At 41.3% G+C, this 27,511-nt stretch overlaps 1 protein-coding gene across 1 annotated transcript in view; it reads left to right on the top strand.

Annotated features, from left to right (window-relative positions):
* Window positions 1–27,511, top strand: part of LOC131046252 (sulfate transporter 4.1, chloroplastic) — a 230,444-nt gene that overhangs the window by 128,891 nt on the left and 74,042 nt on the right. The window contains exon 13 of the mRNA XM_057979938.2: window positions 20,214–20,265. Coding sequence (XP_057835921.1) covers window positions 20,214–20,265 — 52 coding nt within the window. The remainder of the gene's footprint in view (window positions 1–20,213; window positions 20,266–27,511) is intronic.

The raw sequence follows: 27,511 nt of genomic DNA, 5'->3' as shown, positions 1-27,511 counted from the left end.
AACTTCCATGTGGAGAAATCATCACCCACACCAAGTCTATCTTCGAATCTCATAGAATTGGCCATTAGAGAAATAGGATGCTTGATATAAACTAGTTCTTAAATTTTCCACAAAATTGAATAGCCTCAGGTTCGATAGCCTGGCTCTGATACCATGTAAATGTTATTGCAATTTCCAATTTAATGAACAAGTTATATGCAAGATGGTGTATTTAAGATTTTGGTATTATGACTATGACAATAATATTGTTGTCTTCAATATTGTAACAAGAATAGTAATAATATTGAAGATCTTTCTTTTGCTGCAGATATGGAGGATGAACATGTATCGATTTCAATGTCATCCCCTTTCTTTTGAATGATGCATATATAGTAAGGTAGTCACGATCAAGTGGCATCTTGATTGGACATGTCTTTTAGACATGTCCGACCAAGATGTCACTTGGTCGTGAGTCTTCCAAATGTCAACCGATCCATTCGGTGTCTATGATAACTAATCGGTGCCATTGTAAATGATAACAGATCAATATAAACACACCTGATAATGAATTGGTATCAAAGCAAACAAGCCTGATAACTAATTCGAGTCAATTCTAATATAACCCTATTATATATCGGTAATGTTTTGGACATGTATTTAATTGCAATTCGATAATGAAGAGGTGCGATATATAAATCATTCATATGAAATATATATCTGCATTATCGTCTTTCTTCATTTGATGTAAATAGATAGTTATACGGTTTTATCTGATTGACGCTACTTGAATCAACAGGGCACATGAGACAAAAAAAAAAATTAAATTCAAAGATCAATACAACCAAGAATTGTTATTCCTCCCAAATAAAATAGGCACACAATAGCAAAAGGAAAGAAAGATTAATGGAGAAACCAATTTGGAAGAAGAGAATAGAGAAGCACAATTTTGGCGAAAGCGACAAAAATGCTAATTTTAGAACAATAAGCAATTGTAATTTAATTTAATTGCCCAAAAGCACCTCAATTCAATTAACCTTGGAAAATGACACAATTTATTATCATTAATTGGAGCTTGGAAGCAAATAAAACTCATAATGTGAAAAATGACAAATATTCAAATAAAAGAAATATTAATGACCTACAAGATAGTTAATAATTAGAAAGAGAAAACGATGAATATTTATGGTTGGTTGGAAAAAGCATAGAAAAAAGAAAATATTGGAAAAGTTAATTCATTCAATCATTGTCAAATTTCCAGAAATCCTTGTGTAGAGCTGGGTTCAACATAGCTCCTTGAGGATGAAAACTCTTTTATGTAATGTTGATAAATGCTCTCAATCTCTTGATAGGTAGTTCATATTGTGGACAAGTGACAATGTAATTACTATAGACAAAAAATGACAAAACAAATAAAATATCAAGGTTTAATAAAGGATCTACAAAGTTGTCAATGGTTTAGCTGATAGAGAAGACCCATAAGATGGTCGAGTAGATAGAGAAGATTGATAAGTTTTAGGAGAATCTCACCGAGCAACTTGCAAGAAGCTTGTTTCTTTGTAGGGATTGATGCTCAAATTTTTGGCAAGTTCCTTGTAGAAAAAACTTGCACGTTCCAAGAGAACTTGCTGAGTTTGTGAATTGTGCTTCATATTATGTGGCATATATGTAGAGATTTTGTAAATATAAATAACAATAAAACAAGAAGAATGCATTAGAAAGCTTCCATAGCAATTGTTAGGATATTTCGTGGAAATAAAGGCAATTATAAAGAAAATATCAAACCACTTTGAGGGGGTGTCACCCAAAAATTAGAGTATGAGAATATGAATTAAACCATACAACTTATGATGGTGTGGAAGTTTTCCCCTTCCTTATTTATAGGCATAATTAGGTAGTGACACTCCGTCCCTAATTAGGTTAGCCTAAGGAATTGACTAGAGTTAATAAATGAAAATACTAAGGTTAAGCATGCCACTACTACTTACCCATATTACACTTTGGAAGATAGAAATTTAGGGGCATAACAACATGTGTGCACACAGAAATGTGAAGGTTCTTTAGAAGGGGTGTACAAATAAGAAACCAAAAATGCTTGTAAAAACATATAGTGGGTACACACATGCAAATCATTTATCGTTTTACATGAGTTAACAATAAAACATGAAGGCTACACTAAAATGGTGCCTCTATGTGTTGCACCCAAAATTAAAAAATAAATCTAAATTTTGGCTAGTAATAATGTAGACTTATTATTTTGAAAGGCAATTTCAAATCCACTCCCATGAAGCATATCTTGCTAATGAGTAGTTTGCAAATCTTAAGAATTAAATGTTACAAGTAGCAAACTGAAATTTTTTCTTGGTTGGATCCACTTCCATTTGACTTGCTTAAGAAAAATTAGATGATAGCTTGCTTTTGATTGTAACATTTGATGTTCATCTGTTGGGTACTAGAATTTTTACGCATCATAGTAAGCTCATGATATTTCAAGGTATCGTTATTTCAATATGGTGAGACAAGATTTATCTAGAAAATACCCAACAATAACTCATCTGTCTTATCTCTGTGGAAGAATAGTACTAGAAATTAATTATCCAAAAGCTCCAACCATGACAAGAAATTATTGAAGTTTCACTTTTGAAAATTAATTTCATATTTATATCTTTGGATGTGAGAGGAGCTTGAATTTCTTAATTCTAAAATGACTCTTAGAATTTGAAAGATCCCTGACTAGAATTCTTAACCAAACTGCTGATTGTTTACAAATTCAAATTCTTTGACCAGTGAAAAGAGTTTTTGGAAGGTTATTGTATTTTCAAATTTTTTTTAGTTTTTTGGATTTTTGACAATACATGGAAAATAATAAATGCAATACAATAAATATAGAACTGATAATAGTTTCCAGAATTTTGATTATTAATTGCAGCAAGTACAAATAAACAATAAAGAGGATTCTTGATAGAATTAAGCCGTTCAAGGCTTACCAGTAGTCCAATGCTGGGGTTTGAGGGTGGAATTTGAGCCTAGAATGAAGCAGTGACTGATCCAAACAACTCTAGCGGCTACCAGTGGCTGCAAATGACTTTATTTAACTCTAGGATAATTACCAAAAACTGATACTGAAAAATTATTTAGACCCAATTGAAATTCCAAATTCTTGCCAGGCGAGATTCCCAAATTATGTCTCTTTTCCTCAAAGAATTGCTACTGCTTCCCAAATCTGATATTTTCTTCACACCAAACCAACTGCGACCACTTATTAATATTCCAACAATGAATTCACACACCAATAGTGGTGCCAAAACCCTTTAGTTTATTTTTATTGAAACCCCAGGCAAGTGAATGGTACGGCTGGCCAAGGGAGCTGTATGGCTGGCATTTGTGGCTTATTCCTTGCTGCAATCTCTGATCCAAATGCTCAGATCTTATATAACAGACTTGACTATGCTGTGAAGAATAAAATCTTGGAGTAAATTGAACCCCAAAGTCCAAATTAACCTCTAATGGTGCTGCCGTGGTGAAGAGAGGAGTGTGGGATTTTGTCCACACCACCTAAATCTGAAGGAGTCACGTCCTCCAAAGGCTGCTCAATCAAATTCGTGCTGCTGCAGACCTCCACAACCCAAAGGATGCATAAAATTCATAAAACACAAAACAAAGAATGAATTGCCTCTTCTCAAAAAAAGCTTCATAAACTCATCGAACCTCCACAAGGCATCTCCAAAGATGCTAAAGAATCTTATTCTCCCTCCAATTGAGCGCTCAACCTCAAGGATGACTTCAATGTGAAATTTGACCACCTTTTAAGTTATTAAATTGCCTAGGGAAGAGAGTCATGTAACTTTTTAAATAAAGTTACTTATTGAATTAGTTAGGAACTTATAAGTTACTTTTATTAACCTTTTTCTATATTTAGAAAAAAGTAACTTTATAACATAAAATTATAAAGTTATATTATTATAAGTTCAGCAAAGCAAAACATGTCTAAACAAATGACCCCTTTGGCTAAACAATCGTCCCCTTACACTGTGAATTTGCCTGTGGGGATGGATGTCAAGCAAATTCAAACATCAATATAGCCACTAGAGAAATGGGGACATGACAATCCTCCTTTCTCAGAATTGCTTGTCCTCAAGCAACTGAAGAGCTGGATGCTGTAGAATAGCTTCTCCTTCCCAAGTGGCATCCTCTATGGGTAAATCCTTCCACCTAATCAAGTACTGTCTGATCACCTGATTCCTCAATGTCCTCTCACGCCTATCCAGGATCTCAATTGGAACCATAACCAGTTTACCTTCCGCATCCAAAGGATGTAACACCGAAGAAGTCACTGTGTGTTGTCCAATTGCCTTCTTGAGGCAAGATACATGAAAGACGTTATGAATCTTGCTCTCTGGTGGAAGCTCAATCTCATACGCCACTTCCCCAACTCTCCTCAAAACATGGTATGGACCATAGAATCGGGGCTTGAGCTTCTTTGCCCCATTCATCTTCATAGAACTCTGCCGGTAAGGTTGGAGGCGCAAGAACACGAAGTGTCCAACCACAAATGATCTCTCAATCCTATGACGATCAACATATAATTTTTGTTGATTTTGGGCTTCCTGGATGCTCTCCTTAGGTGCCTTAAGTACGTCTTCGCTCTCTTGAAGCCAATCCTATGCCAATGGTACTCTACTATCTTCAAGTGCCAAATCCATGAATGTCATGGCATCGTAACCATATAGTGCACGAAAAGGAGTCATATCAATAGACATATGATGTGTTGTGTTGTAGTAAAACTCTCCCAAATATAACCAACAAACCCATGAACGCTGCTGTCTTGATACATAGTTGCGTAAATACCCCTCAAGCCACTTGTTCACAATCTCAGTCTATCCATCAGTTTGAGGGTGATAGCTGGTGCTAGGTGTCAACTCGGTGCCAGTAAGTCTAAACAACTCTTGCCAAAAAGAACTCATGAACCGGCTATCACGGTCATTGACAATGGTCTTTGGAAGACCATAGAGCCTAAATAGTTCTCTGAAAAATAGATCAGCAACCTGTGAAGCTGTATAAGTTGCTGCTATGGGAAAAAAATGAGCATATTTTTTCAATCTGTCCACTACAACATATATGCAATCTTTCCTTTGCACCTTGGGAAGACCCGTGATGAAATCCATTGAAATTCTAGTCCATTTTTGCTCTGGAATGGGTAATGGTTGCAGCAGACCAGCATGGTGTGTATTTTGAGTTTTATTTTGTTGGCAAGTAATACAATCCCTTACATGCTGTAAAACATCATCTTTGAGGCCCTTCCAAGAGAACCTCTATCTAATCTGCCTGTAGGTTTTACCATACCCTTGATGTCCTGCTATAAGAGTGTCATGAAAAACATGTAAAATCTGATTTTTCAGTTTAGATTCCGGAACTAGATAAATTCTTCCCTTGTAGTAAATCACATCATCCACAATTGTGTACCTGTCATCCTGGACGATCCCATCCATAATTTCACATGCATGCTGATTTTTGGAATACTCTACTAAAAGTTGAGATTTCCAATCAGTTGAAATCTCACTCAATGAACAGAGGGCAGCAATGGATGGCTTTCTAGATAATGTATCAGCAGCTACATTATTTTTCCCCTTGACATATTCAATGTCAAAATCATATGCTTGGATCTTACTGACCCATTTTTGCTGCCTTTCATTAACATCTTTTTGATCAAGAAAGTACTTAAGGCTATTATGATCAGTTTTAACAATGAATTTCCCCGCAAGTACTATCTAAATTTTGTGAGAGCATACATAATAGCCAACATTTCCTTATCATAGGTGGAATATAATTTCTCATTGTCTTTCAGTTTTCTACTCTCATACACAACAGGATGATGATTTTGCATAAGTACTGCACCCACACCCTCTCCTGAAGCATCACATTGAAGCTCAAAAGGTTGGGTGAAATCAGGAAGTGCCAACACAGATTAAGTGCTCATCACCTGTTCAAGTCTGTCAAATATCTCCTGTGCTTCTTGAGTCTATCTGAAAGCCCCTTTTCGAGTGAGATCTGTCAAAGGTGTTGTAAGCTGAAAGTAACCCCTTACAAACCTCCTATAATAAGCACATAAACCAAGGAGACCACGCAACTCTAAAATATTCTTGGGAGGTGGCCAATCAATAATAGCTTGGATCTTTTCCTGATGGACTTTGACTCCATCAACTCCTATCATATGACCCAAATATAAAATCTCAGTGAGCCCAAATTCACATTTGGACATCTTAGCATACACGGATTGAAATTCCATAATGCTCAACACCTCATCTAAGTGCCTCAGATGTTCCTCCCGTGATCTGCTGTAAATCAATATATCATCAAAGAATACCAATACAAACTTACGTAGATGCTTATTAAATATGTGGTTCATACATGACTGAAATGTAGCAGGAGCGTTAGTGAGATCGAAAGGCATCACTAAGAACTCATAATGACCATAATGACATCTGAAGGCTGTTTTGTGAATATCAGACCCCCGCACCTTAATCTGGTGATACCCTGATCGAAGATCAATCTTTGAAAAATAATCTGATCCATGAAGCTCATTGAACAACTCATCTATGCGTGGAATGGGGTACCGATTCTTAATGGTTTTCTTATTAAGTGCACGGTAGTCAATAGACATGGTATGGTCCCATCCTTTCTTCACCAAAATGACTGAAGAAGCAAAGGGACTAGAGCTCGGTCTAATGAATCCCATGTCCAGAAGTTCCCTGATGGTCTTCTCAATCTCATCTCTGTAGGCTTTAGGATGGCGGTAAGGAGTGGTCATGACTAGTTTTGCTCCATCCTCTAATTCTATCACATGCTCAAAGCATCTATCAGGTGGTACTCTAGGAGGTATATCACCAAACACCACCCCATGTTTATTTAAAATCTGCTGTATAGCAATGTGATATGAATTGCCGTCTTTAGATGAAGGTGCTTTGGATGAAACAAAGCACTGGGTAGCCCAAAGGATATCTCTGTGCCTGATATTAGTCTCCATCCTGCGAGAGGAGACCTCCTTGGGGCCTCCATCCGATAATGCCCTTAGTATTCTCTTCTTACCATCAGCTAAGAACTCCAACTGCATTATGTGGTGATCAATGACATATCTGCCAATTCCCTGTAACCACTGCATACTTATAACTGTATCATAATCCTCTAAGGGTAAAACATTAAAGTCATCTGTCAAAGTGTAGTCCCCCATCTGGATACTGAGCTGAGGAATCCTCCTGGTACATCCCAACACTACACCATTTGCAACCTTCACACCAAATCCTGAAAATTCCTCTGTCTGTAACCCACGTCTCTCTACCATATGCTGATCAATAAAGTTATGGGTCCCTCCAGTATCTACTAAACACACTACACGCTGCCCCTGAATAGTTCCCTTCAATCTAAAAGCGTGGAACTTAGGATAACTGGAAAGAGTGGCTATGGTAACTGTTGTCATTTTGTGACACCCTTGGCCCATCAGTGAGCACCGATCAGAGATATGTTCCATGGACCAGCACTGCCCAGTTGATCAAGGAGAAAAGCAATGGAATTATGAAGTGTGAAGTGTTGTCTTGTTAGAAGGAAGTTCCTTGTTCTTCTACTCCGTAACTCCAGAACCCCTAGGTTCCCAAGTTCCTTGTCCTTCGACCCCAAAACTTCGGAACCCCTAGGTTCCCAAGTTCCTTGTCCTTCCACACCGGAACTCAGGAACCCCCAGGTTCCCAAGTTCCTTCTCCTTCCATCGCGGAACTCCGGAACCCCCAGGTTCCCAAGTTCCTTGTCCTTCTACCCCAGAACTCCGAAACCCGCAGGTTCCCAAGTTCATTGTTCTTCAACCTCGGAACTCCAGAACCCCCAGGTTCCAAAGTTCCCTCTCCTTCCACTCTGGAACTCCGGATCCTCCAGGTTCCCATGTTCCTTGTCCTTCAATCCTTGAACTCCGGAACCCCCAGATTCCCAAGTTCCTTGTCCTTCAACCCCGGAACTCCGGAACCCCCAGGTTCCCAAGTTCCTTGTCCTTCAACCCCGGAATTGCGGAACCCCCAGGTTCCCAAGTTCCTTGTCCTTCTACCCCGAAACTCCGGAACCCCCAGGTTCCCAAGTTTCTTGTTCTTCAACCCCTGAACTTCGGAACCCCCAGGTTCCCAAGTTCCTTGTCCAACTACGGTGACCCCGGTCCCCGAAGTTCCTCAACTACGGTGACCCCGGTCCCCGAAGTCTTCTAAACTTGCTTCTGGCTTCGGATGGCGTGATCGACACTCAAGGCTTTAAATGCTCCGATAGTTTTGGTGACTTATGCACTTCTTTTGTGGAGCCACAGGGGTGCATTTAATGTTTTTAGCAGGATTTCCATCAAGGGAGGTACGGGGCCATGCTGGGTGACTTATGTCATGTCTGACTTTGGAAGGTCTGTCAATCTATCTTCCTCATAATTGCCTTTGGAGGTATGGCTAGGTTGCTTACATGTACAAGTCAAGTGCATGCACTTCCCTGCACTTCTAGACTGACATGCAGGGTTCATGATCACCATTGTAACCCATTTTTCTATATAAGGCTGTTAAGCCTCATTGTAAAGGGTTCTCTCCCTGCTGCCTGGAGTTTTCTCATGCTCTCCTCTTCTCTTGAAGACTTGTAATCTTTGCATTTCTGCAACTGTAAGATTGGCATTTGGCCTTATGATTAATTGAAGGACACTATTCTTGCCTTCTTTCAACCTTTGTGTGTTGTGTATGCTTTCTTACCTTCATCATAGGTGCGTGTTGTGGCTCTTTCTCTTCATATATGTTGTGTTAACTGGTTTTTTGAGTGTGACTTGTAGGAATGCTTCTCCCCTCTTGGCATTCCGTGGATTGTAACCTTCATCTATGCATTGGGGTTACTCATATAATTGAAAGTTGTGCATCTTCAGGGTGTTTCAGTTAATTACTTGTGTCATTTAGGTAGGGAGAGGAACTATCTCTTCTTGGTGCATCACCTTCCTTGTTTCAAGCAATTTCTCTCTTCTCTTTTCCTGTGCAAGTTGTTAGTGTAGGCTAAGGAATTAGCTTTGAAGTGTTGAGTTGGTTCAACACCGGCACCTATATAGAGAAGGAAGCCGGCCTTCTCCGGAGATTCAACCCCTTGCACAAGGTCCAACACTTCGGGGTTGTTTCCATGTTTCACAAGGTTGCTGAGTTGATAGCTCAGCAAGGGTGCAAGCTTTTGTGATAACAATTTTTGGCACGCCCGGTGGGACCTATTCAATTCACATTCTAAGGATTTAGTGCTATTCTTAGTGTTTTGGCCTTACGAGGCAGTCATCTCTCAAGCACTTGGCGACTCTGCTCAAGGACCAGTTCGTGCTCATACAAAGTTCATAACTTTGGGACCCTAGAACCCCCAGGTTCCCAAGTCATCGTAACTCAGCTTACTCCGGAACCCCCAGGTTCCGAAGTCAGTGAAGGCATCTTACTCTGGAACCCCGAAATTCCGAGGTTCCGAAGTGCTTAGACCCAGAAACTCGGAACCCCCAGGTTCCGAACTCCCGAGCTTCTTCACTCCGGACATTCGAGCTCCCGAGCTCCCGAAGTAGTCATACTCCGCAACTCCGGACCTCCGAGCTCCCAAGGGCGGTTGCATATTTCATGCCCTGAATTCATACAAGGGCATCTTCTAGGGGCAGTTTCCAATTCATAGAGCTTCCATCTGCAGGCTCTACAAGAAGGAGAGGTAGACCTTCATTATCACCAATCAGGGGTGACGAGGTTGTAAACACTACATCTCCTAGGTTTCGTTCTACTTCTCCATTTACAAGACCTTTTCTATCAAGGGCTCCCATCACCCATACCAACAGACCATTGTTTCACATGGCAAGAAATCAAGTCTTTGTTACCTTCAATGGGGGGAGTCCCCTTGTTTTGACTCAATGGAATGACATACCAGTGGCTGCGTTGAAGAGTATACCATACTTCACTGGTGAAATAACTACTACACCCATTGAGCACATTCAAGACATTGCAAACATCTGCTCCGTCCATAACATCACTCAGGACGATGTTGTTGTCAGACTCTTTGCCACATCCTTGAAAGGCAAAGCCTTGCAGTGGTATAGAGGGTTGCCGTCTAGCTCCATCCACAATTGGGACGAATTGGGGGAGAAATTGTGCAACCATTTTGAAGACAAAAGTGATCACCTATCACTTGTGGGGCAGTTAACTACGATCAACAGGGCACCCCACGAGTTTGTGGGAGACTTCAACTTCAAATTCCATAAGACATGGAATAGGATTCCTACTCTAGTGAAGCCATCCCCAAATCATGCCTTCTTGTATTATCTTAGAGCTCTCAACAACGATATAGTTGTCATGGTACAATCGATGGGTGGAGCCTTTCTACCGGGTGTATATGACATAGCCATAAGAGCAGAAAATTGTTTGATTAAGGCTGGGAAGATAGCTCCAAGGCCTCCAATGCCTCTCTTCCCAGAAGCTCCTACCTAACAACCAACCTTGGCTTCTATTCCTATGGCACCTGCAAGTCAACCATCCACACCATCTACGTCTTGTAATGAGCTCCATGACATTAAGGCTCTACTGCAAAACTTTGGCAATGAATTGGTGGCACTAAAAAGATAGCAATCTCAGTATAACAGACCTTACCAAGCACAAGGTCAGAATTATCAGCAAAACAGGCCACCCTTTCAATGGCAAAACCAATGGAGCAATGCGAGGCCTTTGAATAGTGTGAATCCCACAACCGCAAGCAACTCAAAGGCGATAGTTCCAATGGAAAATAACCTCGCCCAAGAGCAAGATTGGTGTCAACCATGTAACCAGCCACACAACCAAGGTATATGCCAAAATGGAGGGTTTGTCCAAACTTTAGTAGTGCAAGTTGAGCCGACCAACTCTGGCCAGCAATATGACCCAAATTAGCCTAGTGTTGGCACTTAGGCTCACTTACAAGGGGATTCTAACTTTGTCAATTGGCAGGAGGCAAAATTTTGTGGTTTGAACCAAACAAATGGTGAGTCCATGCTGCAGTATGCAAGGTCAAAGAAGAGAGCCATGGAGGCTACCTCACCTTCAATATTAGTCCAAGCTCCAACACCCAATGTAGCCATCCATGATACAAGCCAAAGTACCATGCAAGGGAACAAGAGGCAGGAGGAGACCCAAGTCGACCAAGGAGCAAAGGCAAACCTTGTAGCCTCAAAGGGGCCTCTAAAACCAGCTGGTATCCCTTTCAACATAGTTGATCAAATGAAGAAAGCCAACCTCAATGTCACTATGTGGGAGGCCCTTTCAATCCCATCTCAAAGGGATTTGCTTAAGGAGGCACTGAAAGAAATCAACCAGTCAGGCGAGGAGGCAGCAATCAACGGAAAGATAGTCTCCACCAGTTTGGTGCAACCCAAGGAGGAAGAATATTCAAGCAAGATCAGCAAGCCTCCCCCTTTTTTTATCTCTCCTTAATCATAGGAGACAATTTGGTTTACACCTGCATGATAGATTCAGGAGCTAGTAGCTCAGTTATGCCTAAGAGGGTAGCTGATCTTCTTGGCATAGAATACGAACCAGTGACCAAAGGGGTGGTCCAATTATATGGCACTTCTATAAAGACAGTAGGGGTGGTAAAAAAAATGAAGTTAACCTTGCATGCATGCCCTGGTTGCACTGTCTTGCAAGACATATCAATCATCGACCTCCCTACCCTTTTTGCCATCTGCCTGTCTAGAGACTTCACTGCTAAGATAGGTGGGTACTTGTCTTCTGATTGGTCCCACATGCTATTTCGAACAAGGTATGGTACCAAGGTCACCATAAGGGCAGAGCCCATTGCCCAAAACCACATTGAGCCCTACACCCCTAGCCCTATAAACATGAATTGCACTTTGCGTGAAGAGGGGGAGGAATGTGTTGTCCGTGAGCCTGCTACTCTCTTGTAGGAGGTCCCTAATTGCTTGTTGGACGAATGGGCCAATGCTTTTCAGTTTGATCCATTAGTTGAGACCGAAGAGACTGGGCTTGGCACCTATTGTATCCATGAAGAGGACACTCCTATCCCTAACCTCATCAAGACACAAGGAGATTCAAAGGGGTTATGGAGCATGTTTTTTTATGGTTCAAGAAACAAGAATGGTGCAGGTGTCGGTGTGATGCTTGTTTCTCCTGAGCAGGAGAAATATTTCTTCTCCTTTAGGCTTCAATTTGGGTGCACTAACAATGTCGCTGAGTATGAAGCCTTGATCCAAGGTCTCCAACTTGCACAAAGCAGAAAGATCAGATCTCTGCAAGTATTTGGAGATAGTGAGTTGGTTGTTAATCACATCCAAGCTCAAAGTGTAGCAAAGAACAACCTACTCAAATTATACAAACACAGGGTTTGGGATTTGATTGAAGGATTTGAGGCCTCCAATATCTAGAGCATTCCTAGAGGTCAGAACAAGCATGTTGATAGGCTTGCAGTGGTTGGTGCTCAGTTTGACGTACCAACGCATGTTGCAAGTGAGAGGGAGCAACACATCAGGCTTGTTGTGAGGCTTGCTGTCCCAGACAATCAAGTAAATTGGCAAGGGGTTTGAAAGCGATCAGCAGATCGTCAACTTCTTGCAAAATGAAGCAGAGTTTTCTGCTAAAAATCAGTCTAGGCTGCAAGACCAGTATGGAGATCAAATCATGCAGCTCAACTATAACAAGTTGCTTAAAGGTCTAGTTACCTTGGAGGAAATTTTCAACTCGGATGATCAGTTGAAGAAGAGGATGAACTTGGCTGCAAAGAGGGGTGATTACAAGCCAGTTGTTGTTGCTGAGGGTAGGTCCTTGAAGTTGGGCAAGGTGTGTTCCTCAACTGAGCAAGAGGCCTTCGTTGAGCTTTGCCAACAATATGATGACATGTTGCTTGGACCTACGAAGACTTGAAAGGTTATGATCCTAGCCTAGCGCAACATACCGTAGAGATAAACCCGGATGCAAAGGCAGTAAGACAAAAACAAAGGCCAATAAACCCCAAGATTGAGCCACTAATGAGGAAGTAGTTGACCAAGCTAATAGAAGCCAATATCATCTTCCCTATGAAGCACTCCTCCTGGGTGGCCAACCTTGTCTCTGTAAGGAAGAAGAATGGGGAAATCAGACTATGTGTAGACTTTAGGGATCTCAATAGAGCCTCCCTCAAGGATCACTATCCCCTTCCCTCTATGGAGTAGATTCTTTAAAAGGTCAGTGGCTCAGAAAGATTTTCATTCTTGGATGGGTATTCAGGTTACAATCAAATCTTGGTCCAGGAATCAGACCAATACAAGACTGCATTTACTACTAAGTGGGGCACCTATGCTTATTGTAAAATGCCCTTTGGGCTAACCAATGCAGGTGCCACATTGCAAAGAGCAATGGACATGGCCTTCAAGGGTGTATTAGCAAAGTTTGTACTTGTATACCTTGATGACATAACCGTTTATTCGAAGCATGGAACTGACCATCTTGGTCATCTTGAGTAGGTGTTCATGAAATGCAGGGATTATGGTGTGTCCTTGAACCCTAACAAGTGTGTATTTTCTATTGATCAAGGAAGATTGCAAGGGCACATTGTATCCAAGAAGGGCTTGACCATTGATCCAGAGCGAGTGGAGGCTATTCTTTCTCTTCCACTCCCCAGTCACAAGAAAGGATTGCAAAGTTTCCTTGTTAGGATCAACTTTGTGAGGAGGTTTATTCCCAACCTTGCCACCATGGTAAAACCCCTCACTTCCATGTTGAAGAAAAACTTGGCTTCAGTTGGACCAAGGAAGGGCGGGCAATTTTCGAAGAGATCAAACAAGCAATTGCTCAGGCCCCTACCCTCGTCAATCCTAATTATGAAAGGGATTTTATCCTCTATACCTTCGGAGGAGAATCTAGCATTTCAGCTGTCCTAACACAGCTGAACGATGACAAGTTGGAACAACCTATTGCTTTCTTTAGTGAGGGGCTAAAGGACTATGAACTTAGATATAGCTATGTAGAGAAGCAAGTCCTCACTGTTGTAAGGGCATTAAAAAAGTTCAGGCACATGTTGTCCAACAACAGGATCCAGCTCTTAGTTCCGCATGCAAGTGTCAAGGATTTCCTTCTAAATAAGGATATCAGTGAGAAGAGGGTTGGGTGGATAACCAAGGTCATGGAGTATGACATCAACATGAAGATCACCAAGCTTGTAAGAGGCAGGGGCCTATGTGAACAACTTGTCTCATCTTCTGAGACTACTTCAGAGGTCGCCCTTGTGTTACAAGAAGATCAACCAACTGACAACAACACTCAATTCGGTTGGGTAAGTGGCATGACCACCTTCTTAATGGAAGGTAGATACCTCCAAGGTTTGGACAAGACCAAAAGAAGGCATTTAAGGTTGCAGTCAATTCCCTATGTATTATTGAATGGTACTCTTTTTCGAAAAGACTCCAATGGAGTCTTACTAAGATGTATCAAGCAAAACCAAGTTAGCAGATTTTTAGAGGAATTTCATGATGGCTCTTCAAGGGGCCACTCCTTTGCAAGGACTACAGCTATCAAAATAATGGGGCTGGTTATTACTGGCCATCCTTATTCAGTGACTCACATAGATGGGTGAAGAATTGCAAGAAATGTGCTCTCTTCTCTGGAAAGCAAAGATTACCTGCCCTACCTCTTCATCCCATCGAAGCAGATCAACCGTTTGCCCAATGGGGCTTAGACTTCATTGGCGTGATCAATCCACCTTCCAGTGCTGGCCATAAATGGATCTTGGTCGCAACAGATTACTTCACTAGGTGGACGGAGGCAGTCGCATTGAGGGATGCCACTGAGGCCTCAGTGTTGGAATTCCTTGAGGGAATTGTGACAAGATTCGGTGTCCCGTCCACCATCATATCAGACAATGCCAGGGCATTTGTTGGAACCCAAATCAGTTCTTGGGCAGTTAAGCATGGTGTATACTTGAAGACATCATCCAACTATTACCCTCAGGGTAACGGCTTAGCTGAATCTTCCAACAAGAACCTCATTAGGATAATTAAAAGGGCAATTGAAGACAATCAAAGGACATGGCACACTATGTTGAGGACAACCTTATGGGCTGACAGGATCACACCCAAGCGGGCGATTGGTAACTCCCCTTTCATGCTAGTATATGGGAAGGAAGCAAGACTCCCAACTTCCCTAGAGTTACCCTCTCTTGAACTAGCGCATCAGCTAGAATTAATAGAGAATCATACCATGACAGTAAGACTAGCTGAGCTGATGGAGTTGGAGGAGGTTAGAAGTCAGGCTATGCATACACTTAAGACTCATCAAGAGCAGGTTAAGAAGATTTTTGACAAAAAGGCTACTAATAGGGTCTTCATAGAGGGAGACCTAGTTCTCAAGTGGGATGCAGACAGAGCCAAAGCTGGGCGACACTCCAAATTTGATGCTATCTGGAGTGTTCCATATTTCATCACTAGTTGCAAGGAGGCCAATGCATTTCATCTCTCCAAGCTTGATGGTGAAGTTCTTCCAATCCCAGTGAATGGGATTCATCTGAAGCCTTGCTTCTAAAGAGGGTGTTGATGACTATGTAAATATTAGACTAGATGTTGTTTTGCTTTCATAAGTGCTTATGCACATGCCGCATTCTCCTTAACAGGGTGTATGCCCTAGTTTTCAGTTTTCCTCCAAGTGATGGCACACATATGTTTGGGTCTTCCATGACTTAGTGCCCAATGGGTGCTTAAGGCTTCTGGACTTCATGCTTAGCAGGCAAGCATCCCGCAGAAATCGCCAAAAATGTTGCCATTTTATGACACGCTTGGCCCATCAGTGAGAACCAATTAGAGATATGTTCCATGGACCAGCGTTGCCCAGTTGATCAAGGAGAAAAGCAATGGAATTATGAAGTGTGAAGTGTTGTCTTCTCAGAAGGAAGTTCCTTGTTCTTCTACCACGGAACTCTAGAACCCCCAGGTTCCCAAGTTCCTTGTCCTTCGACCCTGGAAATCCGGAACCCCCAGGTTCCCAAGTTCCTTGTCCTCGACCCTGGAACTCCGGAACCCCCGGGTTCCCAAGTTCCTTGTCCTTCCACCCTGGAACTCCGAAACCCCCAGGTTCCCAAGTTCCTTGTCCTTCAACCCCGGAACTCTGGAACCCGCAGGTTCCCAAGTTCCTTGTCCTTCCACCCCGAAACTTCAAAACCCCCAGGTTCCCATGTTCCTTGTCCTTCGACCCCGGAACTTCGGAACCCCCAGGTTCCCAAGTTCCTTGTCCTTCAACCTCATAACTCCGGAACCTCCAGGTTCCCAAGTTCCTTGTCCAACTACGGTGCCGAAGTTCCCCAACTACGGTGACCCCAGTCCCTGAAGTTCCCTAACTACGGTGACCCCAGTCTCCGAAGTCTTCTAAACTTGCTTCTGGCTTGCAACACTTCTGGATGGCGTGATCGACACTCAAGGCTTTAAATGCTTCGACAGTTTTGGTGACTTATGCACTTTTTTTGTGGAGCCACAGGGGTGCATTTAATGTTTTTGGCAGGATTTCCATCAAGGGAGGTATGGGGCCATGCTTGGTGACTTATGTCATGTCTGACTTTGGAAGGTCAGTCAATCTATCTTCCTCAGAATTGCCTTTGGAGGTATGGCTAGGTTGCTTGCATGTACAAATCAAGTGCATGCACTTCCTTGCACTTCCAGACTGACATGCAGGGGTCATGATCACCATTGTAACCCATTTTTCTATATAAGGCTGTTAAGCCTCATTGTAAAGGGTTCTCTCCCTGCTGCCTGGAGTTTTCTCATGCTCTCCTCTTCTCTTGAAGACTTGTAATCTTTGCATTTCTGCAACTGTAAGATTGGCATTTGGCCTTATGATTAATTGAAGAACACTATTCTTGCCTTCTTTCAACCTTTGTGTGTTGTGTATGCTTTCTTACCTTCATCATAGGTGCGTGTTGTGGCTCTTTCTCTTCATATATGCTGTGTTAACTGGTTTTTTGAGTGTGACTTGTAGGAATGCTTCTCCCCTCTTGGCATTCAGTGGATTGTAACCTTCATCTATGCATTGGGGTTACTCATATAATTGAAAGTTGTGCATCTTCAGGGCGTTTCAGTTAATTACTTGTGTCATTTAGGTAGGGAGAGGAACTATCTCTTCTTGGTGCATCACCTTCCTTGTTTCAAGCAATTTCTCTCTTCTCTTTTCCTGTGCAAGTTGTTAGTGTAGGCTAAGGAATTAGCTTTGAAGTGTTGAGTTGGTTCAACACCTGCACCTAGATAGAGAAGAGAGCCGGCCTTCTCCGGAGATTCAACCCCTTGCGCAAGGTCCCACACTTCGGGGTTGTTTCCATATTTCACAAGGTTGCTGAGTTGATAGCTCAGCAAGGGTGCAAGCTTTTGTGATAATAGTAACATTGGTCGTAGCCTATGCATCAATAGAGTCAAGCTCAATTTGGGGAGACTCAATATGCTTACCCTCATCATCAGTGTCCTGTATGTGCTCATCCTCCACATTTGAGCTCACTTCAATGAGATGAGCTTTGTGTTTACCAAGGCATCTGTGACCCGGTTCCCAAGGTTCCTTACAAGTAAAACACAGTTTCTTTCTCCTTAATTCATCCTGTCAAGTGTGTCCTATAACTTGTTGATTGCTTCAACAATTCTTGGCTGTGCTTCAGCCAAGCTCCTCATATTCTCATCAGGATTGAGTGGAATCTGTCTCTCCTGTCTGGGTGGGGTCCTCTGTCCTTCAGGTATATCACCCATATTAGTCTCAAAGGGTGGTTCTGTGACAAAATTTAATCCACTCTAGGTCTCGTGCATGTGTAATATCTGTGGGTACCAAATCTGCCCCGCTGCATAGAATTACTCTGATGACCCCCAGGCTGGTAGGATCATCGCTCTCATACCACTGAAAGATCCCTGACTAGAATTCTTAACCAAACTGCTGATTGTTTACAAATTCAAATTCTTTGACCAGCGAAAAGAGTTTTTGGAAGTTTATTGTATTTTCCTATGTTACTCGGGGACGCGTCCCCGATATTTTTTTCAGGCTTCCCCGTCTCGAGGACAGGGGACTCCTATGGGATGTCGCCATAAATTCTGCATATTGACAGTGAATTTTGGCAATGAATTCTATAAGCAATTTGACTTTGACTCTCAATTTAACACAAATTTGGCATAAGAACTCTGCTAGTTCTTTTATGTTAAGGTTCGATAATGTATATGTGCATACTTTATCCATGTTTTCATAGGAATATTTTGAATTTCCCTATATATTTTAATTTTTCCTATTTTTATATAGCCGTCCCCTTTGCTGTCCCCTAGCCGTCCCCAAAATTGTCAAAAAAAATCACAGTCTTAGAAACGCGTACCCCCGTCACCTGCGATCCCCATCCTGGAAACTCGGGGTAACATAGGTATTTTCAATTTTTTTGTAGTTTTTTGGATTTTTGACAATACATGGAAAATAATAAATGCAATACAATAAGTATAGAACTGATAATAGTTTCCAGAATTCTGATTATTAATTGCAGCAAGTACAAATAAACAATAAAGAGGATTCTTGATAGAATTAAGCCGTTCAAGGCTTACGAGGAGTCCAATGCTGGGGTTTGAGGGTGGAATTTGAGCTTGGAATGAAGTAGTGACTGATCCAAACACCTTTAACTGCTACCAATGGCTGCAAATGACTTTATTTAACTCTAGGATAATTATCAAAAACTAATATTGAAAAATTATTCAGACCCCGTTGAAATTCCAAATTTTTGGCAGGCAAGATTCCCAAATTATGTCTCTTTTCCTCAAAGAATTGCTGCTGCTGTGTAAATCTGATATTTTCTTCACACCAAACCAACTGTGATCACTTATTAATATTCCAACAATGAATTCACACACCAATAGTGGTGCCCAAACCCTTTAGTTTATTTTTATGGAAACTCCAGGCAAGTTAATGGTACAGCTGGCCAATGGAGCTATATGGCTGGCATTTGTGGCTTATTCCTTGCTGCAATCTCTGATCCAAATGCTAAGATCTTATATAACAGACTTGACTATGCTGTGAAGAATAAAATCTTGGAGTAAATTGAACCCCAAAGTCCAAATTAACCTCTAATGGTGCTGCTGTGGTGAAGAGAGGAGTGTGGGATTTCGTCCACGCGACCTAAATCTGAAGGAGTCACGTCCTCCAAAGGCTGCTCAGGCAAATTCGTGCTGCTGCAGACCTCCACAACCCAAAGGATGCATAAAATTCATAAAACACAAAACAAAGAATGAATTGCTTCTTCTCAAAAAAAGCTTCATAAACTCATCGAACCTCCACAAGGCATCTCCAAAGACGCTAAAGAATCTTATTCTCCCTCCAATTGAGCGCTCAACCTCAAGGCTGACTTGAACATGAAATTTGACCACCTTTTAAGTTATTAAATTGCCTAGGGAAGAGGGTCATGTAACTTTATAAATAAAGTTACTTATTGAATTAATTAGCAACTTATAAGTTACTTTTATTAAACTTTTTCTATATTTAGAAAAAAGTAACTTTATAACATAAAATTATAAAGTTATATCATTATAAGTTCACCAAAGCAAAATATATCTAAACAAATGACCCCTTTTTTCTAAACAATCATCCCCTTACACTGTGAATTCGCTTGTGGGGATGGATGTCAAGCAAATTCAAACATCAATATAGCCACTAGAGAAATGGGGACATGACAGAATTTAGAAATAGATAGCATTCCTCTATTATTGTAGATAGGAGTGGAGGGCCTTTGAATTGTAAGGAAGAAATAACGTTGACAACATGCTAAAATATTGTGAAAATATAGAAACATAGTTTATCTCCTTCCATGTTATCAAAGTCTTTACTCTTTCAAATAAACTAATTTTCAAGAATAAGTTCTACATGAATGTTATTTTTCACGATTTAATTATGTTATTCAAAATGACAACTTTGGGTGAATTTACATCACTTCCAAAGTGGTGGTAGATATGTTTCCCAAAACCCACTAGGTATTTTGAAGTAAAACGTATGGTTTTCCACACATACCTTTATTATCACGATGTAAATAGAGGAGTATATTTGAATATATAAATCTAATCTGGAAAATTTTAATTTCCTGGCTATCACTAAATTCTTTTTTATTGAATATTAGAAAATCAAATATTACCATATGGTTTATGTTTCTGTTGAGCTAGAAATTGTAACATTATCGACATCAATAGAAATTCTAACCATTGATTCACTTTTTGATCTTTTTAGGTTGGCATATCTCTTGCATTTGTGATACATGAGTCGGCTAATCCACACATTGGTGAGTAAAAGATAATGAGTAGTTGGTATGGGACAATGCCTAGTATATTGCACCTTCATTTTTTAAATTCTCTATATTTTGCATCTTTGAATGGAAATGAGAAAGAAATGAAAGCTCAGACAGTGAATTAGGACACCTGCACTTGGTAACAAAAGTGTAAGACTTGTATACCACTTGGGATTAATAGGAATACAAATCCTTGACAAAAATTAGGATTGTTGTACATTAATAATTTAATTCACTAGAGCTTGAGCCTAGGGTCTTCCATTAGCATGTTGGAGCAATATATCAATCTAAGCATATTCGTTCTTTTGTGATATGGATTGTGGATTATTATTACAGCACCCCGACTCACAATTCCCCATCCTCATCCATTCCAAAATGTTTTGCTTAGTGTTCGTTGTCTAGCTCTTGGGTCATGTTCTTTAGATAAATGAGCTAGGATTCAAATCTATGACATCCCCCTATCATGCTAAGGTGTTCTACCATTTAACTAGTAGCTTCTTTGTAGTTTAGAGTCGAGATTGTTCTTCCAACAAGTTCAAGGGATGTTAGTAGTGCCTAAAAACTTAATATTTGATAGAGAAATTCCTCTAAGGAAAATAGCAATGGTGTTGATAAAAAAATCTTTTAGAACAATATAATGCACTTCATTAGACTTGCAATCTTTCTCTTTCGAAATATAGTACTCAGCTGGACTATCTTTGGAGATTTCTATGTACACAGGTGCTGGCGGTATTCTGAAAACCTTCTCAATAGTGTCGGCATCAAGATGGATTATCACTTCCCCATTATCATTCTTGATAGTTCTTGTCTCTTTGTCAAAATGGTTAGCACAAGCAAGAACGAACTCAGGTTCTAGGGTAATCACTAGAAAGGAAGAAGCATGGTGAATGTGGCTGTCCAACAGGGGCTGCATATTGCTATCCTTCGGATCCTCCACCCTTTTAATGAACTCTGACATGTCAACATGCCCTATTTCCGTATCTTTGATTTGCTCATAGGAGTGGAAACTTGGGAATGAGAGACCTCGTTTTGGTACTTATCATATTTGTATTTCATCTTCTTTTGAGAGGAAGATGATGGTAAATCAGTCATTGAACAAGAGCCAGACGGGCTGCAACGAAGATCTAGAAGTGTCAAAGCAACATCAAGATCAACCAAATGAAACATATTTCTTCTTTTCAATGGGGAAAAACTCCATCCCTCTTGAGAGGAAAATGCAGAATAAATAGGAACACTTGAAACTTGGCTTTTGGCCAATTTCGGATCTTGGGAGGTGTGTTACAAGTATGCAAGCAAGGAAGAAAATATTTGCAATCGGGTTTTTAAAACCTGAATGCAAATACACTTGTAATAAGAAAAATGAAGGAATGTGAGAAAAATGAGATTTTGACATGAGAAAAATGATGGGAATGAAGTTTGTGAACAAGGTTAATGAGTGCAGATGGATATGAAATGAATTTTGAAAGATCATCTTCATTTAAACCACATGGGAATGGGAAAAACCTTTACTTGTAATTAGGTTTTTAAAACCCGAAATTGGAAAGGCAAGCTTTTTAACAACTTTGAAACTTGAAGTTTTGGCAAAAGAGGATTAAATCTCTTCAACTAAAGGGGAAAAACTAACATTTTTATCTTACTTGCAATCGGATTTTAAAAACTTGAATGCAAGTAAAGAGGGAAAAATGTGAGGGGAAAGACAATGCAATCTTCAAATTGCATTCAAGACTTGGGTAGAATTGGAAGATCTCTCTGAAACCCGAATTGAAAAAAGAACAAAACAATATCTATCATGATCAATCAGGGAACAACAAAACAACAAAAATAAAATAAAGACAACTAAAAACAAAACATACCTTGCTTGATCAAGATGCCCTTCTAAGAAATGAACTAACTTTGAAATAAACAATCAACTCTTTAAATAGAAAGCAAAACCAAAACATTGAAACCCTTGCCACATCCTTAGCAAACTCAGATTTCAATCAAAAACAGAAAAAACGACATCCAAAGAGGAGGAAGAACGGGTCAATACGCCCAGCAAACCATGTATTGAAGTAAAGAGATGAATCGCCTACGTTTGGAAACCAAAAATGCCTCTATTCATGCTGTCAAAACGGATTGAAAGTGTGCCAAAAACATGGCAAAAGAGCCACGACTTGCTGGTTCAAAATGCCTAAGAAAGGGCAAAAACGTGGCAAGAAAACCATAAAAAATGGAAGGAAGAACTCCCATGCCTCTTTCCCTCAACACTTGGCATCGTAAAATCCGGATTCAAAGCAAAAGAAATGGATTCAAACTCGAACTTCTTGGAGAAAAACTTAGGTCGGGTTCTGTTGTGATGTTTTCACACATCGCCCCATTCCAAATGGGGACCCCCTACTTTTTAGGCCCACTCGGTCTTTTGTTTTGGTTTCTGGGGTCTTTTCGTGACATTCTCTCCAGTCTCTCTGCTTGGCAAGTGTTTGGGGGTTAAATTGATCAAGTTTGCTTTTCGTTTGAGTGAATTTGATTAAGTCTAGGGCTTGTTTTGGGTGTTTTAGGGTTTTTGTCTTTAGTCCTAGATTTTAGGGGCTTTTGTTAGGGTTTTGGAAAAACTGAACATACAACTGGAATCAAGGCCCTTCAAGGAACCTCCCAGTAAAATTTGAGCCAAAACGAAGTAACTTTCTATTTTTAGAAAGTTCCTATTTTTTAGGGATTTTATTGAGTTCTGGAATGTCGTCATTTTGCCAAAAATCAAACGTACTTTTTTTACTAATCTCTATTTTTAGTAAGTTTCTATTTATAGTAAGTCATTCCCATGTCCTGTCTAGGGATCTAACGCTAACACTTTCAAGGTTTCTATTTTTGGAAAGTTTGTTCTGACAGGACCATTCGGGCAAGGTCATGAAGATCAAGCATTCAGGAGTACATCTAATTTCAGAAAGACAGAAAGCAGACAAGGAGAGTCAGAAAATAGTCAAATGTTGAAAGTTCATTATTGAAGGTGGAAAGCTCATGAAATTTGTCCAAGTCCGGTAACACACCTCAAATCCATATGGTAGTCTGATCCGGAAGAAGCTTAAAAAATCATCCAAGTCTAGGAAGACACTTCAAAATCACAAGGAGATCAAAATGTTCTAAGCCAGGAAGACTGAATCATGAATCTCCATGCCAGGGAGAAATCCACACATGAACTCAGAACAAGGCGTCAAATCCAACTAAGTTCGGAATTCATAAAATTATGAAGAGTCCTCCATCATGTGGTTTTAGCGCCCAGGTGTGCAATTGGGCGCTAACTCCAAGTGCTCTTGGAAAGTTTGAAAAATGAGTGAATCCATGCTAAGGTGGAAATCCCGCCCTACTCCTCAGGAGGGTGCTAAACTGGAGAAGGCAAGGATAGCATGGAAAGTATGAAAATCCATGACCAAGGCAAAATCTTGCCCAAGAAGGCCATAGGGCACTAGAATAAGGTAACCTTGGAATTCATGGAATTGCATTGAATCCTTGGCAATGATAAAAATCCGCCCAAGGCATGGTGAAGGTGCCAAATCCAAGGGATGGTGGAAAGTCCAAACGCAGTATTGATTCCTTGACAGGCACAAAATTCCGCCCAACACTCAGGTAGGGCGCCAAAGGAAGGTGGTGAAGAAAAATGTAAAAAATTTGTGAATTTCTCCATGTTTGCTGTTACAACTGGTAAATTAAATATAGGAAAGAGTAATGTACATGACAATGCATACCAGACACGACAGTAAAATATATCTTTATTTGCACATTCAATTATTACAGAGAAGAGACCAAAGATGGTCGGCCAAGGATTACAATAGATCCAACAATACCATGCAACTTCCTTGACAGTACACGACATATTTAAAGGACCCGACGGTTGCCGAGAGGTACACAACCGTCAACCAATCGACACATAACCATCCGAGACTGAGAACCCACTCAATACAATTAATTAATACCCTGTCAGATAACAAATATTATCTAACATAACAATAGGCAATTTATGTCGACAACATCATCCCCCCCAAAAGAAAAAGTTGTCTTCCAGACGACAAGCACACATCAAGTAATATTCGGGAAGACTAATGACAAACAACAACTTCGACTGGACAACCCCAACTTGTAGTGTACCTGCCAAATCAAATGGGGGTTTGGGGGCAGCGCCCCCAGCAGAGTCAAGGGGCAAAGCCCCTTGCGGGGTTGAGGGGCTGCGCCCCTTGCAGGGTCCTGGGGCCGCCAACACCAAATTACAACCTTCAAACCCACACAAAACTCCATGGCGTGCATCAATTTTCTGTTTTTTTAAGACGTCGGAAACGAGGCTAATGAAGTCAAAATTTTGATCAAGGTGCATTCTTGCGTACGGGTATTGTGTTTTCTGACTTGTTCTCCTTCCATATGGGCTTATCCTCCTTGCGTATAGACTTGTTCGTTCGTACAAGCTTGTTCTTCTCTCTTGGTTGTACGATGCATACGTGTGTGGCTTGAGACTCCCTCAATCCAACTCAAGGCTGATGCTTTCGAGTTTTTTATATACTGCTTCCTTGACCATACAGTATTCCTCTTGTGGTTCGTACGGATTTCTCTTGGGTGTTGTACGACCTCCGCCTTTGTTTGCCATACTTGTAGCATGGTCAAACGACCTCTCCCTGATTGCTTCCCTGTATATATCGTACGATGCCTCCTGTACGATGTCAGTACGACTTCCTTGTATGCCATACGATGCCTCCTATGCGATATCTGCCGTACGGTTTCATCGTACACCGTACCTTGGTCTCTATGTAGTTTATGACATACGTCGTACGGGTCAAATGAATGGACTACACCGTACGGAATGGGTGGATGAGCTACGCCATACGGGTTGATTGAACGAGGTACGCTGTATGGGTGAGCTACGCCATACGGAATTGTGCTCTGTCGTACACCGTACGGACTCCTCGCCTTGCCTTGCGCTTGTGTGTCGATCATACGTGTTGACCGTACACTGTACGGTATTTCTGCTTCTTCACCTGCACCATATGGATTCGACTTCTCCTATGGCTGGATGGGAATGTTCCTTCCCTCTCTCGATTTTGTCTTGCTGTCAACTCTGCTTCCCCAGCTCTCCCTTGATCGTACGGATCTCCAGCACTCAAGTTCTCTAGTTTGTACGGTGTAGCTGGGGCTCTTAGCTTCGTGTGGTAACCTCATCACGTCGACGCAACCTGGATGCTCAAGAGGCAACTTGCTCTTGTCTGCTCTAAACCGTACGACGTATGGTATGGACTTAGTCAATCGTTCGACAACTTTACTCTCCACATACAATGACAATTCTTCAAAAACTTTACTCTTTGTGTACAGTGACAATCCTTCGGCAACTTCACTCTTGTATCTTGTGGACTGTACGCTCCATGTACTCTCGGCTCTTATGGGTTGTATGGTCAACTTGCTCTCGGCTAATTTGAACCAGACAGCTGAATTACTTTCGGCTGATGTGAACCGTTTAGCGTATAGTATTAACTTCTTCGAGGCATCTCCACTAGGCTCTACAACATCCAATTTCAGATCCTCGCCTTGTGAATCTTCTTCGTACACCTTAGATACTTCCCCATTCCCACTTGGCGGCCTCTGTTCATATGGTACAGGCTCACTTGGCAACTGTTCGTACAACCCAAACACACCAATGCCGGATGTGCACAGATGAATATCGTACGACGAACTTTGTACTTCCTCAATTTGGCCAATTTGTAGCATGTTACAGTCGGGGTGGAAGACTTCATAATCCTCCATCTGCCAGTGCAATAATCCATTAAGAGAACTCGTCTCATCCTCAGAGCAATCTTCCAGTTCGAGCACCCCTTCATCGTTGGGTTTCATGCCTTTCCTCCCTCTGTCCATACCTAACTCTCCACCCTCAGACTCAGAGTCCAAGGGTGTTAGTGTTTCACTCACCGCTTGGTTCACCAAGTCAATGACGCGCTTCCTCCCGTCACTCTCGATTGAGAGTGTGTTTCGCTTCCAGTTATGATTCGACTTGGCAGTAACCAACCATCCCCTCCAGAGGAGTGCATCGTACGCCTTCTTCTATAACCGGATAACTACAAAGTCCAAGAAAAATTGTTATGTCCCAATCATTACTTTTTGTGCCATCAATGTTCCCAACGGCTGGATTTCGTGTTGGTCGACACCTACCAAGTGGAAGGTTGGCAGCCAAAGCTTCGGCTTCCCCAGACATTTCCATTTGTCTTCTGGTAGTACATTTACTCCCGAGCCTCCATCGACAATGGTGTTTGTCAACTTCTTCCCCATTATTTCCATCTCGGCGACCGCCGGCTTCCTCCCGATGCTCATCGTCAACAACATTGGATCACTGGACTCATTCCCTTCGGTTTATGGTTTTCTCGTCAGTTCCTCCTTGTGTGGCTTACATTGTTTTTGCGAGACTCTATTGTCACTGACTGTGTTGGCAATTGCCATTCTTAGTTGTGACATAGTTTGAAGAAGGTCTGCCACCTTGATGGGTATGGTTGTTTGTAGCACTTGCCGGACTATGTTCTTCTCTGACTCCTGCAATGACATACTTGCAATTCCATTGGAAGTTACTTGTTCCTTCGCCAACACTTGTTCTACTTCGGCTTGTTCCTTTTCTGTACCAAAGTTTGAATACATTGCCTTCATTTTTTTACTCTCGTGATTGCCAAAACTACGTCCTCTTGTCCCTCCACGTCCAGCATATTAATACCCTTCTGATTCGGGTAGTTGGTGTCTTCATGGTCACCTGGTCCACACCATTTGCACAATAATTGTATGTTGTCTTTCTTGTTATGGCAGTCTCTCGCAAAGTGTCCCCATTCACTACATTGCTGACACTATATGATAGGACGTCCTTTGGAGTCGTATTGTATTTGGTTTCGCCCTCGTTGATTTCCATGACCACTTGGCGATACATTCTGTGATTTTGATGGGATGGACTCTCCGTGTGAAGAGTACTTGTGTACTTCTCATCTTCAAATTGTACAGGCACTCCTTGATTGAATGCCCTAGCACTTGGCAAATTTCACAAAACATATTTCTAGGACAATTACCTTTCGTGTGCCCCTCCCTTTTGCTCTCAATACACCATAGCTCATTACCTTCATTGCTGGTTCGTTTCTCAGCCTTCAATTCTTTCATCATTCTCAATATATCCCGTTGAAGGGCTCGTACGGTTTTGGACTCTTCGTCACTGCTACCTTCGGTGTTCTCATCATCATCGGTCTTCCTCTTCTCTCGG

This window comes from Cryptomeria japonica, chromosome 11 (assembly GCF_030272615.1).
Source record: "Cryptomeria japonica chromosome 11, Sugi_1.0, whole genome shotgun sequence".
Classification (NCBI taxonomy): Eukaryota; Viridiplantae; Streptophyta; class Pinopsida; order Cupressales; family Cupressaceae; genus Cryptomeria; species Cryptomeria japonica.
The sequence above is the reverse complement of the archived record's forward strand: the minus strand, read 5'-3'. Positions and strand labels throughout refer to the sequence as shown.